The sequence below is a fragment of the Calliopsis andreniformis genome, chromosome 1 (assembly GCF_051401765.1).
Source record: "Calliopsis andreniformis isolate RMS-2024a chromosome 1, iyCalAndr_principal, whole genome shotgun sequence".
Taxonomy (NCBI): domain Eukaryota; kingdom Metazoa; phylum Arthropoda; class Insecta; order Hymenoptera; family Andrenidae; genus Calliopsis; species Calliopsis andreniformis.
Genome location: NC_135062.1, coordinates 18,115,672 through 18,133,090, shown reverse-complemented (window position 1 = coordinate 18,133,090; position 17,419 = coordinate 18,115,672). Strand labels below are relative to the sequence as shown.

General features: G+C 44.9%; 1 protein-coding gene across 2 annotated transcripts in view; it reads right to left on the bottom strand.

Moving 5' to 3' along the window:
- Knockout (Stork-head domain-containing protein knockout) overlaps positions 1-17,419 on the bottom strand; it is a 67,497-nt gene that overhangs the window by 20,309 nt on the left and 29,769 nt on the right. For both annotated transcript variants that reach the window (XM_076377629.1, XM_076377639.1), the window contains exons 2-3: positions 16,072-16,329; positions 6,965-7,160 (exon numbers count right to left, since the gene is read on the bottom strand). In XM_076377629.1, the coding sequence (XP_076233744.1) occupies positions 6,965-7,160; positions 16,072-16,272 (397 nt within the window). In that variant the 5' untranslated portion in view covers positions 16,273-16,329. The remainder of the gene's footprint in view (positions 1-6,964; positions 7,161-16,071; positions 16,330-17,419) is intronic.

Genomic DNA, 17,419 nt, shown 5'->3' with positions numbered 1-17,419 from the left:
AACGTCATCGGTTCAATTGTCGCTCGAGTTAGCTGGTGAGAAAGCAGCTGCCACTCGGCAGGAAGTTGTCACTCGAAAACGCCAGTGGGCCAGGCTGGATGGACCCATAAACATTTACACCGCGGCAAATAGATAGCTACTTGCGGACCTCTGGCTCTGTTATTTTATTCGTGTACACTGCTGCGCGGCGGAAGAATCAAACAGGGGAACCGTGGGACTCGTTTCAGTTCATGTGTATGCCACGCACACCAGCAACGCCAGAATCTTATGGGTAAACAGTGCCGCGCGGCGTACTAATGGCAATTTACATGAACGTCCCACGGGGCCCCTCGCGAGAGTGGCAGAACAAATAAATACGCGGCTAGAAACGATTTGATACACGCTGATCGCGAGTGATCCACGGCTTCGTATCTGCATAACTTGGCGTATTGTGAACTCGCGCGTTCCTCGCGCGTTCCTTGCGCGTTCCTCGCTTGCTCCGCGCACCCCTTGACGCAGTCAAGTGAAATCTTTTCATATCTATCCTTTTCTTTCCTACTGTTTTCCAGATCGAGCCGACACTGGCTGGAACGCTTTGCACTTTCCAGCTCGTCTCTAAATTTTGCCAGCGTGCCGGTTGCGTGTTTCTACCTAACCCAGACCTAACCAGCACATCTAAGCGCATGCATTGCATGTACTTTGAATATTCGTTGACGAAGAATTACGTCTCGCTTTGATTCTTTAATACCAGCCTCGAAAGTGTAAGCTCGAAGGACAGCTACGGGAGAGTTGAGTTTTATTCGTGGCTAGGCAAAGATCAGGGATATAACTGATGGAGTGAGGGAAGGAGTGAATACTTGGCTCTAGGTGTGTGTGTGTGTGTACGAATGTGACTGGAGCTTTTGGAGCAAGGGTGAACGGGGTGATGCGACGAGGCAAGTTGCGTGATGCGGGTTCGACAGATCAGAATTCGCAGAGGGATTTTCGTGATGAGTGTTTAAGTAAACAGCAGAGAAGTTGAAAGCTTTTTTCATCGTGTGTGGATAATCACACGTCGAAGTCTATTTCGATCGGGTAGACAGCGAAATTGTGGGACGAAGGACCTAGCGTGAGAGGCTGACCTTATGATGGTTGTGCGTGGACTGAGCGATGGCCCAAGGGCCTTGACACAACGACGTTGAGTCTTGATCACCCTCGCTGGCTTAATTTTCCCTCCCGGCGACACTTCTTTCACGCGACTGTGCTTCCTCGCCCGATTACTGTAATCATCTTGCTGTAATACTTTTCTCAGCTAACAACAACAAAGGACACCGACAAACCAGACTAAGAGAAATGGGTAGATTAGATTTCCAACTCTATTTTTACGCGAGCGAAAGTCAAAGAATCTTCTCTCTGCAAAGACTAGAATACTCTTCTGTTAGCGAAAGATACGCGGTCTATCTGTTAAGTTTAATGAGGAATTAGCCGTAGAGAGTGTGCAAGAACCGATCGATCGTTGCTCTTTCCGGCACTGCGTATGAATGATCTGCACCGCGGGTTTAACGAGGCCCCTTCTTATCTATCTGAGGTATTAACTTGTCCGCATTAGCATCTGGAATTCCCATTGAGAACAGATCCACGTGCCTAGTATCCTCGAAGCAAGTATTTATCAGCGTAATGCATGCACGGTCGTCGTACGCGCGCGGCTATCGATACATCTCGAGCGGAATGCGCGAATTCTGGCGGGAGTGGTGAAGCGAAGCGGGATATTGCGGCTGCTCATAAACCACTTTCCAAGTCGTGCACCGGTTGCCGCTCATTGTTGCCTGCCCGCCTGCGATAACACTGCGAGGCCTCTTTCCAGGTGTCCGTATGCTAATGCCATATACCGGGATCAATTTATGGCGAATCAGACGTTTCCAGGCTGTCCCTCGTTCCCTTGGCTTAGTCGCTTGTTTCCGGAAGCGAGGCTAAATCGTCGGGCGTGAAAGTACAAGTGCGTTTGTCGCTGTATCTCATTGTCGCGCCGAGACACGCGCGCATTCAACGTGAAACGGCTATTACAAGCCCCGTGGCAACTTTTCACCCGATAACACCGATAATTGATCGTTCCGATACCGAAATAACAGACACAAGAGACACGCACCGGTAATTGGTTAATTTCGATCGACTCGGTTGGATTAGCTGTCCGTAGCTTTCGAAGAACGAAAATTACCGTGTAGTTTCTTTCAGTTCCTGGAAGACAGTAGATCGTTGAAATTGTTACTTTCGCATGAGTAGTAGGCTGCTCGATCAGCGAACGATTTACACGAATGGGTCCAAGGTGGATCGCGAACTCGATCGATACGAATGTCCTAACTAGTTAGCTTTAGTTAGGAATAGCTTAACCGCGGCGACCTTTCAGTAGCCGTTCCTTAATACCGCCGTCTCAAAGTCAGATTATCAGTGGGCCACCTAAACGGCAGGCACATATTGTACAAGTGAAAATTATTTCGCAACGTCGCACGCTCCCGCTTCATTGTGTAGTGTATAAATTTGTGTTAGAAGTAAGGGCCAACGTTAACGTCCCTTTCGCTGCAGCTCATAGAACATGGGGAGGGTTCCTATTGCCTCGTACATTTCTACAGTCGGGGCAGGTTCATACGACTTTGTCTTGGCCGAGTAACGCAGATTCTTATCGGCTGGCCATCGGAACGCATGTTACGACTCGGACTGGTCGAACGCTGACAATGTTAACATTTCTATGATTAAACGGCCTTTACAGAGACTGGCAGGAACTTATGAAGCATTGAGGTAGGAAAGAAGTTAATCTCCCTATGGGAAACCAATATTTTATTCCCAGCTGCGAGTTGATAGAGCTGTTCTAATAGGTACAAAGGAAAAATGTGTTGCACTCGGCTCGGTTCAGTGCTTCTGTTCTGAAATAATCAACTGGAATTTCTACCGGCTGCTTGAATGCTCGAGCCTATTTATTTGACGTTTGTTAAATCGGAATGTTATTAGAGTGATGGTGATACTTTGGTCTCCTGCACTTCAGCGTGATACCTATTCCTTTTAGATCGATATTCTAAATAGAGTTTCTATAGCAGTATTCTTTGGGAGAATTTCTGAATTGAACCTAACAGAAAATTACTGCCCTGTCAGCAGAAAAAAATTCTCGCGTTTGCTTGGATTTGCGTTTAGTAATCCGATGAATCATTGCCAGGTAATATCAGCTCGTACCTGTGTTGAAGATACCTTTTCGAGATAAATCGCGCGACGCGGAACAAGTGGCGCGCGCGGTTCTATAAAGCACAGTTTCTGTAACGAGCAACTGCGATCCGACTCTAGGACACGCGAATCTCTCGTTTTATCATCGGCGAAGAAGATCGTAGTTACTATTGCCGCGTAATGCGTGTCCTTAATGCGTATCTTTCAGGAAGCTTCGAGCGGACTCGATAACTACATATCGAGCCGGAGCAATGCGACTTACCACTACGTTTATGGCCACTCCTGACGAACGAAACGATAGAAGAGAAATTGACAGATCCGATAAGGCTAGCTGTCCATAAGTTGGATGACAAACCAATTATAGAATCTGCTTTGTATATTTGATGATCGTTAACGCTGCAATTTTACGAAAAACTTCTTTTAGATAAATAGTCAAAATCTCGTAATTTCCCTAAAGGTGAGAATAAATCCAGCTGAAAGACTTAGGTTAGGTATGTTGTTAGTACGAGTGCAACGCGATAACGAAAAGAATGAAGCATCCTCGTAAAATCTCTCGTTTCCTTTCCCCCGACGTTTTGTAACACGCGCGGTTTGGATTTCCTGCATAGACAATCAGGTCTTTTTAGATAAGCATTTGATCGTGGCTGGTGAGATTTATTTGGCTGCTCGGCTGGCGGTCGTCCAAGCGAGGTGTCTTTTTTCCTTTTTGCTTGGAAACGACGACAAAAGGGAGAACGAAAGTCTCGAGTAAGGAATAAGTAAGAACGAGATGGAATCGTCAGAGATCGTAATTTTGTAAAACAGCCTCGTAAAAATAAGGTCACACGAGCTAGGGATAATATTAAGCTCAGCTCCTACGCCAGTGAGTGTGGATATGCGCATGCATTAGCATAAGCCCGGTATGCGAGATAGTCGCGCGTAGGCGAGTGTAGATATGAGCGAGCCGAATGTAAAAAAGTGGAAAGAGAGTAAAAAGAATGGCTACAAATGGGGTCCAGGAGGGAAGGAATGCGACGCGTTGGAGAAGAGAAAGAAAAATTGCGCTCGAAGATCGAAAGCGAGTGTCAGCGCGTTCAGTGATATACCTACCTGCGCTCATGAAGACAGAGACGCTGCTGGAATGTTGAATTTAGAACGAGGAGTATGCAAATGAAGTAACCGAAGACTCGAAGGGGACAAGAAAAGGTCTCTCCGAAAAACAGTTGGAAAATCGAGTTACTGCCATGCTTCCGTTTCTCTTTGTCAAACGTTTTTACTGCCAGACTCGGAACCAGTTCACAGAACTTCTTCGTCATAAATTTCGATGTAGTTCTTAACTTTCCATTGTTGTATTCTTTTCTCAAGTTGCGGTACATCAAAATCTATTGCGCATGTCAGTGTATCTTCTGACGATGGAAGAAGTACAGCTTCAGGGTTGTTACTGTCGCGTGAGAATCCATAAGAAACAACTATCATCACTTGTATATACGCGCAAACGCAAGAAGCAAGCTCTTCTCTCCGCCAAGCGGGTAAACTGTAGTCGCGTAAAGATAAGGCGCACGAGATAAGGTGAACTCCGCGATTTAAACACTCCTGCTGCCGTTGGCACGGATCTTTTCATGGAGATGGGAACTTGACGCCACAGCTCATTTACATTTCGATCGGTGCCTCTTTATAATGGTCCCCAATAAAATCGGGATGCTCAATGTCTCCCTCGATTCCGTGATCACTTTTGAGATATCAAGATCGTTCGTGTTCAAGGAACTGTCTAATAGAAAATTGAGGCTGGCTAAAATATGTTTTCTGGATTAATGAATAATATGTAAATAGCGACTAATAAAGACTATTTCTTTGACATTATAATTATAGTGAAACGCTTCTACTTCGCTCGTTTGCCACTTCTTCGGTGGATCAATGAACGCACACAGACTGTAGATATGCCCAGTGGATTCCAGTGTTTCAAAGGTCCCAGGGATCTCCACGAAGCATAGAAAATTTATACGGAAGATCAAGCGGGACAATCGATGGTCGTCGTAGCCAGAACCTCATTACATGCTCGAGTAGGTTGGCGCGCGACACGCGATCAATTTCAGGCTTACCAGCCTTCAGGTTGGCCAGCGAATGGAATGACGGTCCTATTAGGAGAGGCCTCGAGGATCGTTGGTAATATTCGAAGCGGGGATGTGGTAACGAACGGGGCCCCGAACAATGTACGAATAATTTTCTGTGCCGGCCTTTAAAAAGAAGTAACCCGCGAGAGAACAAGGTATCATTAATTATATGCCCGTGTCCCGGGCATGTTGGAATGCATATACATTAGCATAAAGCCCGATACGCGAGATATGTAGTCGTTTGTAGGTGTGTACAAGCGTCTAGGGCATAAAGCTGGCTGCGGACTGTACAGGGCAGGGCGAAAGATGAAAAAATCGAGAACCGGGGAAATGAGGAAGGAGAAGGTGATGGAGGAAAAGTGAGCATATAAGGAAAGCAGATACCACAGATAAACGAAGTTATCGTTATGTTTTACAGCGATGCATAGGTGTGTGCAGCAAGACTGTTGCGTCCCTTTACGTGTTTCAGCGCGTTTATCAGCATACCAACCAAGATTTCGCTGACAAAGCGGAAATCTTAGCCAGCTATAGCGGAGGATAGGGGACGGAGAGTCGAATGACTTCGCAACATCAGCGTTACTGTTACGGTAGGCTTGGATTTCATTACGGAGGAAAAATCAGAGTCGTATTTAATAGGCGTTTTGACGAGTTCACGCCAGGACTGCACTATAAAATTGCGACTCGTTTTACAGGTGTTGCTTCAGCCAGGCAGCGACAACGCGATTACCATGGGATTATTTCGAGTGTAAGCGATGGTAGGTGGTAGGCTAACTACCATCTGTGGCAAACGCCCATGGAAAACAACTGATCGTAGATAAAGCCGCATAAACATTTATGAATTTTGTTACTCTAGTAAAAGAATAAACGTTTAAATATCTGGAAAAGCATCGTGAAATCGCGATTCGTTGCAGGAGAGAAAAACACGGCCAAGTGATTTCGTGTCGCGCCGCATTATTAATTGCGCTTGGAAGTTATACGAATTAGCGCACGTTTGGTATGCGAGGTGGTGGCGCGTGGGTGTAAATAGAAAAATGGGAAAAGAGTGACGAATGCGTGGTGTAAAAAAAAAACTTGTGATTCTGCTCGATTAGCGCTGTATCATTTCGTGTTTCCATTCTGTGACAGGAAGCTAGTTTTATTCAGGTTTCACAGCAAGCGGTGGCGACAGCGACAACTAACAATAGTTAGTAGCGCCTAGAAGCACGTGCATAAGAGCAGAGGAACGTGAGGTAACTCCAGTTGGAACTCGGAATACTTGTATAAGGAACACGGTAAAGCAGCACCGATAAAACGCGAACCGTAGTTGCGTAAAGATAAAGCGACCGATACGCTGGCTTCTCCATTTAAGCGCAGTGGCCTGCACGACGCGATGCGACGCGATGCGACGCGATGCGACGCGACGCGAGCATTTGTCCGCGCGAGAACTTAACGCCATGTCCAATTTCCATTATCATTGGCTTCCTTTAACGATTCTAGATACAACTGTCTGGCATAACAATTCCGTTTATTGCCCTGTCTTTCCCTACTTGAGTGTCAGACACGCATATGATTGTGAATTGTGACACGATCCTTTTCAGAATTCGTTAGCGCTTTAATCTTTCCATTCTTCAATTTTCTAGTGTTTCAGGATGATCGGCGGTTTTCGATGATAGAGAGGAAGTAGGTCTTCCTGAGTCGGATAGGTTGAAATAGAATTAAGAACTTACCAAGGCAAGTGATCGCATGATCAGCTGGTGGTCGTAGGACATTTCGAGCCCAGGCTGCCCTCAAGACCTCGAGGGCACAGGGTGGTCCGCCAACCATCAACACGCCTGGTGACACGTGCCCCTTGTACCTTAGTTGTCGAGTCGCATCCACCAAGGCTGCGTTCCACCAGCATTTGGAGTTCGCCTCCAAAAAGCTCTGAAACAAACGAAATGTCGGTACACAATTATTCTTTTAATTCCTCATATAAGATAGCAAATGTGTTGGAATTCTCTATCATCTTTGGTTATTGCGATTCTCGACTATATGTATCCGAAAATCCGCAGAGTTTCTATGAGCCGACAAGAAGTGGCGAAATCCCTAAACTTCGTTCGTTCACTGTACTTCCTGAATTCGCAGTTTGTATCTAGAAGTGCATTAGCTCAACTACAGTTATCCAATAGAGATACATTGTTTCAAACTTTCGTAACAATCTATATTGAAGTTTTAGGAGTTTATTGGAATCTCGTTGTTATCGGTATCTGTGCTCTACATGTAACATATGGGCACAAGTGGTATAAAATTCCACAAATCGTCGGATATAAGGTCATAACCTACGATACATCTTCCATTATTGAGATGACGGTCGCAAGATAGAATCTTGGAAGTCATCCTGTAAAATATGGCCGAGCTGCTAAGTGTTTACTGCCATGAGGGCTGCTTGGCGCTCACCCTAACTCCAACAGAAACTGTGCCACCCTCCTAGTTTTCCCTGATCCTCGCGTAGTTACGGCCCATATATATAGGTATAGGCGTAAGCTAGGATGGGGGAGCGGGGAGTTGAATAAGCCAGACAGTGCTCATAAACGAATGGCCCCGCAGGATTTTCACCGACCATTGCCATTTTCCCCCTTTCTTTCGGCTCTGTGAGCCTCGATTCTCTCGCAGCTTCCACGATCCCCTGCTCTTCACGGTAAACCATGAAATTAGAGAGAAGTGTCCAAATTCGATTGGTCGATACGAATTACGTACCATGATTCATTGCGCCCTTTGTGCAGCCAGAACAGTGCATTATGCTTTTGTCTCTTTCATGATGTTCGCTTCTGTTGAAGAGATAAGAGGCGGGGTCATGCACGAACGTAAATCATACAATTTCCGTGACGAACTGAACGGTTTGCTAGAATTGGGAATTAATCATCTTTCAGTGTAGACAATCATTGTGCATAATGTTTGCATAATATGGTAGAAAGTTGGTATTTTCTTATGCAACGTAAATTTTGCCAAATACGATCAAGATAGCGTTATTTCTACTTTACGAAAATGATTATGATACTTGCTCTTTAATGTATCGGCAGCGATATGTCTGTCGAGATAAGCGCAAATTCAAACGTTTTTGTTGTAACTTTTCTTCCATTCTTTCCCCTTGTCCCCTCTGTGTAGTAATTAATGTGCAGTATAGCCTCGATGTTTTGTCACCGATAACTAGATTATAAAATGCTTAAGCTTCAGTTCAAGTCGAGATGTTGTAACACATGTATGCATTAGTTATCTTTCTTTCCTGCTATACAGGAACCTTTTTATCGCATTTGACGCTAGTGGTCCTGCGATCAATTGGCTACAGGGCAATACGAAGCGTTTTTTCCACCTCCCTTTCTCTGTTTTCGCATTAAACGCAGTCCACGCTGAAGGACCCCCAACAGGGTTTGGCTCGCTGCACCTGACAGGACATTTTTCAATTCGGCTTACAATTGATAACGCTCGACGGTCTTCTCCCAGAGGTCTCACAAATATTCTACAAACATGATTTTCTCACAACTGTTTTTTCGAATTCGAAAAGAAAGTTCACTGTTCTTCTATATTCAATGAAATCGATAACTGTCATCATCCACATTCTATTTTCCAATGTTCTGGTTGGGCAGGTTCCAAGTCGATCGACCAGTTTCCTGCATTCATCGCAAAAACGGAAAGTATTTGTGGTAAAGGGGCCTGAGAATTCCGCGAAACTGTCTGTGCAATACATGTAATCGTAGTAGACAGTTAGGTATCTTCTTTATCGTCCAAGGAAGGATTTTAAAATATGTTGGGCAATCGTCTAGATTCGAAATGCACCGAACGATCTCAAGCGAAGGGAATTTTGCGCTGGTCGAGTGCACAGGCACAAAACGAGAGTCGTTGCTCCAGTTCGATCGGAGATATAATTTGCCATGAAGGTTCCATCGTTCGGAAGTAAAGCCCAGCCGATAGCGGTTATTTTCAACCGGTGAAACTTAAAAGATGCGTCACCGTTCTATCCTTACGTTTACTAGAAGAACTCTTATCTATGATTTACTCGACTTCCGTAACAGATTCCGTGGCTCGATACCGTTTCGATCCAATCGGGGAAAATAAAGGTAAGTATAATCCAACTTCGAAGTTACGATGTGTGGCGAAAGAAAAAGGTATAGTTACAGTCAGATTTTTGATATTGTACACATTGCACAGGAAAGCGTGAAGAAGAATGGAGCGAGCATTTCACCTTTCGTTACCTAACACAATGATTTCACGGATTTATCCGTGTCAAGGCATCAAGGATGAACAAAGATTTCGTGGCAACTTCGAGGATCGCTAAAACGAAGTTGCGTAAAGTTTCCTTTACAGGAGAACTTACGTGCTCATCTGCTGAACGAACGTATTTCCTTTTTTCAAGGAGAAAAAACATCCTCCGATCTGGCAAAAGGTAATTTTTTCGTGATCCATTGCGTGCACTGCCCAGATCAAAGCGATTCTTTGGACCTTCTCACAAACTTAAACTCTATGCCCTGCTTTGGTTAACGGGAGTTGATTACGAGGCCACTTTCTGTAGCGATGGTATTTTTAAATGGATGGAACGCAAAAACCGTGAAACGCAATGAAATCGAAATCAGGAGGCATTGCGATAGACTAAACGAGGAAGGGGAATGAGTAAAAGCGCAAGAAATTCAGGTGATTCGTTAAATATTTGATATTCATTTCAATCTCTGTCTAAAGATCGAAGCGTGGTCAGCGCGATTATTGAAAGAAGGTTGGGAAAGAAGCATTGCCGTCGCATAAATTCGTCTGGAGGCAAAAACCTGTCTGAGGAGGGGCATAAAGAAAGCGGTCGGGGACCGTGTAAACAGTACGTAAACTCGATGGTCGTTCCTTGCGGGCGGCCATTACTTACGATAACACCGGCGGAAAGAACAGGAGCAACAGAAGGGAGAGACATAGAAACGGTACAGAGTCAGGCTGAAGAAGGAGAAAGGAAGAGAGGTATAACGCAATAGCGTTGCTAATCGGCTCGCTGTTCTTGGAGCACGTTACGTTCATATTGCTATATCCTTGCCGGCAATGAACTTGCGGCAATTCACTCCGCACGGGGTATACGGTCGTTGGCTGCCCACTAATTATTATGCAATATGCTAGCCGTGCTCTTGCGAGTATGCTTATCCTTTTAGAGTCTCGAATACGAGAGACCGTAAGAACGTTTGTCGAACAAAAGGACGACGTCGTCTTTTAGTTAGACTATGCGAGCCGTCTACGCCCTTCGGGGACTTTTGGGACGATGCCAACGTTTCCATTTAAGCTGGATAGCAATAAGAAATCGTGCATAATCAATTAAGCCTCGAAGGACGCGATTATCATAGAAAATTGACTCGTTCGTTCCGAGTGTGTTCCGAGTTTGACGAAGTTAGTTCGCTGGAAGTAAACCTAGAAAATTCTTCTAATTAACGTGCTGACGATTTGCTTCTAGTCTGACCAAGGACGACCGCTTTTTCTTCGAGAAAGGAAAGTCGCAGAAGAATCGATCCTATTGGCATTATCGGTCGATAAGCCTGATCGGATCTGGTCGTCTCGAATTTTAATCGGTAGCCCCCCTGAGTGGCTGTGTGGGCACACGGCTCGCGAACATAAATCACGATAACATAATTTATATGCTAATACAGCGAGTGCAGGCCGAGGGACCTAACCGGGTGTAACTGCGTACCCAAGCATAGGCGGCGGCTTTTCTGTATCGGCGTTTCCTTCACTTCAATCAAAGCAGAACCTCGAAAGCTTTAGAACTTACCCATTAACCGTACCATACCAGTAGACTCTCTAAAAAAATGAATTTTTTAAAGATTCATCAAGGAATGGCCGTCAATGGTTGAAATGGGGTTACTGGTGAACTCAAGGGACAGAAGAGGAGCAATGTACAGGTCCAGGGAGAGCAGGGGATAAGAATAAAGACTGCTTCATTTTTTCACAATTACATTGGCAAACAAATGAAGGTGCGCCTGTAACCTAAATAGTCATCCGGGATCAGATTCGTGATGCACTTTGACGATTTATGAAGTTGATATTCTACGTAATATGGTATCGAATCAGAGGAAACACCACTTTAATGTAATACCTATGTACTGTGGTTGTCGGAGTCCCATCGCGACGACTTCTTTTTTCCTAATTAATATCTGATTAAACAGAAATAACTGCGAGTCGGTCGGTTTTTTCTCCTCGGTTTTCTTGTTGCATGTAACGGTTAGATTAGATGCAACTGATACAGCGAGCTTGGGTTACTACACATCAGCCTCGTTGCTAGTTCTGGAGCAGAAATTACCAGCGTGAACGGAATATTAAGATGCAAGATTAACGCACGAACAAATTGTGTATTTGATGAAGAAGTTTCCTGTCAATCACGATCAGCTAGTTTTAAGATGATAAACTCTGGTATGCGTAGTTTTTTGTGTTCCTATTTAAGTGTCTCATCATCATTCTGAAATGGTGGATATCGGAAGATAAGCTAAAGTACTTTATTCCCCCAATGGAACTTATTTTCGGGAAGCTTTAAATTCCATCATTTTCCGACCGACAGACAATATTTGTAATGAAATATCGACTGGATAGATGGTTTATAAAGAAGTGAATGTAACAAAGTGGTATATCCTTGGTCACGCTGCGGTTATGGGCGGAGAAGGCCGGCACAAAGCACGATGTTTTTGCGGCGCTGCTCTCGTGGCAGAAATCACCACGCGGATGGAAAGTGTCCGCTCAATTGCTGCATTGGCCACATCTTCAAGGTAACGTGATCGACGTATCGTAATAACGGTCATTTAAGGACAGTTCGCGGCGATATGAAGTCGCGAACTAGCTAGGAAGCGTCTGGTGAGTATCATGTAGTAGCGAAGATAGGACGAGATACGACGAAGATTAATTCCTAAGTACTAATTAGGGGTTGACGCTCCACTAATGCTTAGACGTTCTTTTCATGGTTCGTACCGTCTGCTGTAGGGTTACATCAAAGCGATAATTATGTAGACGTTTTATGCGGTAACATTTTTCATTCGTCAATTTGTGAGATCTCAGTGGAAAGAGAAGTGTTGAAATTTGGACTATATCGCAAATCGAGTCTCGAAAAAATGTATTCAGGTCCGTAGAGCACTTCTCTTTCTGTGGCTTTCGATTATTTCTCGAAACCTGGCGAAATATGGCTTCTGTTACGACAAGGCTTGGCTACCAATAGCATAGACCAACGAACGCGCACGAGGTTAGAGATACAGTATGCTCCATTGTGTTCTTCGCGAGCAAGAGGCATTGTTGCTCAAACTGACAGTACAGCCGTGGAGAGGTTATAGGGTTCATGGCGTATCAGCCTGAACGGATCCTAAATCCGCTGGAGCTAGCGAGTCCTCTTGGTAATCCAGCGTAAGCGACTAAAGGAGTTCCTTGCCTCAGAAGAACGTCCCTTATCTTTATGCATATTTCACGGCGCGGCGCGGCGCGGCGCGGCGCGGCGCGGCGTTTTGCGTTGGACGAATGCTCGCGCGGAAACGTGGAACTTGACCGCGTGTATATTGCATCTTTACGACTTGATCCTTGGAAACCTTTCCGGGGATGCAATGCGCACGTGCGCAAGCGTCCGTGCTCGAACATGGCTAGTTGTACGCGCGTTTCAGCGAGCAATACCTACCCTATCGGTAGCTAAGTATACTATTCCAAGATCGACTGGGACCTAAGAGACGCTGTTATAGCCTAACGAGGTCCATTCACAAGGAAATTAGAGTCTTATCGCGATGTGGGCTTTTCCAGTCTGCAATGTTCCTCTGTTCAACAGTTGCAACGTTTTTGGGACATGATCTAGAATAGTCTGTGCATCCTGTCCTGATATCGGAAGTTTGTACAAAAATTCTGTACACAATGGTTATTTTCAGAGAAGCGAGTAATTGCCGAAAGCTGTAATAGATATAATTGAAGAGTGAAGGTCAGGCTGTCGCAATGGCGTTGCGCGGCGCGGCGCGGCGCGGCGAAGGACCTAATTTCTCCACGCGCTACGCAGTCGGTCAAGGATTTTCCATCGCGATACGCGAAATTTGACGAAATGCGAGCTGTTTTAGGACGCTTATCTAACCGTGTACGTCGACCGTTTAGATGGTTAGAAGTTGCTGGAATTGTGGATGTTGTCGTTCCGCCGCAATAGTTCGATAGCTTATTTCAGATTCGAAGCACACGTGGAATGTGATCTACGCGCGTCTTGCATGTATAATGCGGCATGCGGTACTGTTGCATAATACCCCTGTGCACACAGGTTTGTTCTTAACGCGACTAGTATCAGCGGTAGCGGAGAACATTTATTACGCGGCAAGATTTGAGTATTATTCTGGCTCTGGCGCGGTTTAATTTAACCCAACTACCGTTACCGGATGTTACCCGAATGCATAAACAATAGCGTGCCGACATCGCCTGCGACTGCCTTCACCGTTTATCCTCGAGTTCGTTTGCCGGCATTTTCGTAGCGGAAGTGCGGGATCAGAGATATCGATGGATTTGCATAGATCGAGAGTTCCATAATTAAGTTGCGAAAGAAGTTACGACTTCGAGTTAGAGATCCTTTTAATCGATTCCAAGTTGCTTCGAAGAGAGGACACTTTCGCTACTTTTTCGTATCGACATATTTATATTAATCGATTAGTTTACTTCTAATCAACATCCATTTCCGCATACGAGTCTGCGGAGTAACACGATTCCGCGGTGTTCCTCTGTAGTGGTGTCCACTCTGTGAGATCGTGTTTCACGTTCAAGCGGAAAATGTATTGCAAATATGTATGCTCCTGGCATAATATCCGCAATAAAACAAAGCAAGGTTTCACTCCTAAGAGGGTATGAAGTGGATACGCGCGTACGCGGCTTCTTTATGCATTGAAATTCAACGTGTTTATAATGAAACGAGAAAATATTGCCTCTAGAAACTAGTCGCGATGGTTAAAATATTTTCTCTTTTAATGAAACGGATAGAGTCGAATCGTTTCGAGGGGAGACGAGCTGCACGCGCGAATACAGATGATCCTTTCGAGATACTATATAATGTTTGCCTCGGTATTGATCGTCGAAAGTTATCTTGATTACGGTGACCCTGGGCAAACTGTTCACCCCTTATACACCGTATAAACCGTAGATTGCGATCTTTCTTGTCTCTCGTGCGAGTCGTTTTTCCTCTTCGTAATACGATATTGCTAGTGTCATCGCAAATACATCTTTTCAGGAAGTTTTATCAATCAGCTTATTTAACTTATATTCGATCGAAGCTTGAGTCCACTTTTCTTTCTCAGCTTCATTGCGTTTCAGTAAAACTGATCGCGCACTGTGCCAGCGTCTCGCTCGCGTATCACGCTTTCACTCCACGAGACAGGTTTAATTTTATATCTGATCATTACACAGATATTACTAATTATAATACGGCCTCGTTTTTTCTATATCCAAGCGACGTCGGTTCACCGTCCCCGCAGTTAACGAATTCGTTTCGTTCGCAGCCGTTCGGAACGAACACGCGCTGCTTTTCCTAATCAACCAATTGTCCGCTAATCGGCCAAAAACTTCGATCCGTGCAATTAGTTCAACTTACGAGCAAAAGTGTAATTAGATTTGCTCGATACCTATCTAAACGTGTTTGGAATTACGGATAATGTTGGAAGGAAAACGCGCGCGGGCTAAGTCGAAGGGAACTCGAACGAGATGGAACCTTTCCAAGCGGCTCGGCTCGATCGTTCGATGCCGATAATATCGTGAAGTCAATTGTGGCGAACGATAATTAACCATGGTAATAAACAAGCTGGTCACCGCATTGTGAAACGATAACGCCGGCTGTAAGTACACCAGTTTCTACGGTAACTCTAATTAGTCTGACGTTTATGGCGCGTTGATCCAATTCACCGTCTCTGCAGAGGTTACGCTTCGTTACTGAACGGAACTCGATGAGTTTCGCGCTATTTTCAAGCATTTACGTGGATCCTTTGCGATAGTCAAATTTCATGTTGTTTTTTTTCCTGACTCTGTATACGAGCAGCAGCCCTAGGTACCTCTATCCTAGAGGGTGTGTTACCCTAGAACGACTGCTCGTTGAAATTGAAGGGCACTCTGCCCTTCTGCTCTGTCGAAAGGCGTGTCTGAATTCCTTGTTTCTCTTGGCTGGGTATGCGAGCACCGATGCCTAACTGACGACATACTATTAGGGGAAAGAAATGAGAATCAATTGAGAGCACGTGGAGAATTGCTCTGAGAAATAATTTACTGTGGTATTCAGAAAAGTTGAGAAAACGAAAAGAAAAGAAGGAAGAAGGATTGCGACACATTGAAGAGTTAGCAAGACTATGGAAAGTTCGCCACTTAACTCGTTACTTGGTCCTATCCCTCCGACAAGGTTGCTTCGCGGAATTGCTCGTAATTCGTATTGTCTCGTTCTGGCGTAACGGTGCATCCAATCAACGCCAATCTCATTTCGGAAACGCTGAGTTGTAAAAACGGGTGACTGCTCGGACAAGGGACACGTTCTTGCCTCGTCGCGAGCCGTTTCATTGAATTATTTCGAAAATTGCTCTTGTCTCGCTTATCGTGACGCAAATAAAGCAAACTAGTCTCTGCAACGAAACAGCAACTTGGATTGGTTAGCTTGGACGACTGGCAATTGGCGTGCAACCTTTCGTGTTTGCTCTCGTACGGAAAAATTCTGGCGCATAATGGGCGGACCGGATCGGTAGTCACGTTCTAATAGATCGTTACATCGAAAAATGGTGAAGGTTAGTGGGAGAGGGGAACACGTTACACGTTGCATAGGTACAAGCTAGCTAGATAATTCACGATAATGCACCGCACGTCGACTCACCTGAAACAAATTGTAACCTTTATCGTACATCCACATCTCGTCGGCTGGATGCTCCTTCGGACTCTCCCGTTGACCAGCGTTCAGAACCTGAGGAGGCGGACCCCTGGTCAACTGTATCGCCAAGGACCTTTGAAGAAGCAAGAGGCATCGGGAGGGTCCCGAGCCCCCTGGGCCCGTTCCGTCTCCCAAGATCGAGCCCATTTTTTCAGGCCCGTTGCTAACGATCCTGACGACACGGCGGCGGTGGCATCACGGGTCCTAGAAAATGCCGAATCAATCGAATTAGTTTCAACATCTCGAAGGTTTTAGCAAGTTAAAAGACTCGATGGTTATTACGACTCGCTATACAGAGATGATATCTAACAGGATTATCTTTCCCCCCTTCAGATGGTTGAAAGTTTGCCGATTCGATACAGGTTCTTTGCATTTCAATTTTCTCGAAACGACACTTATCTACGATTACGTAGCGGAAAGATAACGCGATGAGTTCAGCGTACCGTTATCCGTGTTCGCAAAAGTTTCATACGCAAGTTACGTCGTCTGGTTAAGCGAGATGGGCAGAGGCAACGCTGAAGCACCACTTTGCATTATGTAGTTACATTATGCCGAGTGGTAGGAGGCTTTCGTAAGATCGCCGTCGTTAACGGGCAGGCAATCGATGCGCTTTGAAATTAATTAGCTTCGTCATAAAATGCCTAATGGGTTAATCGATCCAATAGAAAGTTTTCGATCGGAGAAATACTATACTTCGATACGTTAAATGTTACTGTATCTTCTTCAGTTTGTACATCAGTTAACCTTCACGCTGATTAGCTTCGATAATTACACCTTGGATTTAATTTCTCTTGAACAAAGTCAGTTGTTTAAAGGAAACTGAGCGATACAGAATGTACCTAATCAGTGGCATCTATGTACGATCCAGAATAAAGTTTACCGAGTGATGCGGAAATGCTCGTTGCCATCAAGACACGTTCGATTCACCCTCTGCTTCTCACTTCGTTTCTCATTTCCTGCAGACCATAAGGCCACGTCACGTTTCTCTTTATTGTATCAACAACTTCTATGCTGCCCACCTAATTGATTTACGCCCCTCTCTTCAATCATCGGCAAGAAGAAGGAATCTCGCCTGTGAAAATCCACGTGGCTACTGAGACACGTATCTTCTTCGAGGAAGAGAGCGTTAGTGAGTAGAATTATGTGTGAAGGGAGAGACAAAATTGCTAGCGGAACTTCTTTATACTCCCTTTCTCTATGTATTATTGTTTCTTTTGATAGTGCTGGTAATGTCCAGAGAGACCATACTAAGGGTCTTATCGTACTAATTTAGGTCGATAGGTGATATTTCAGA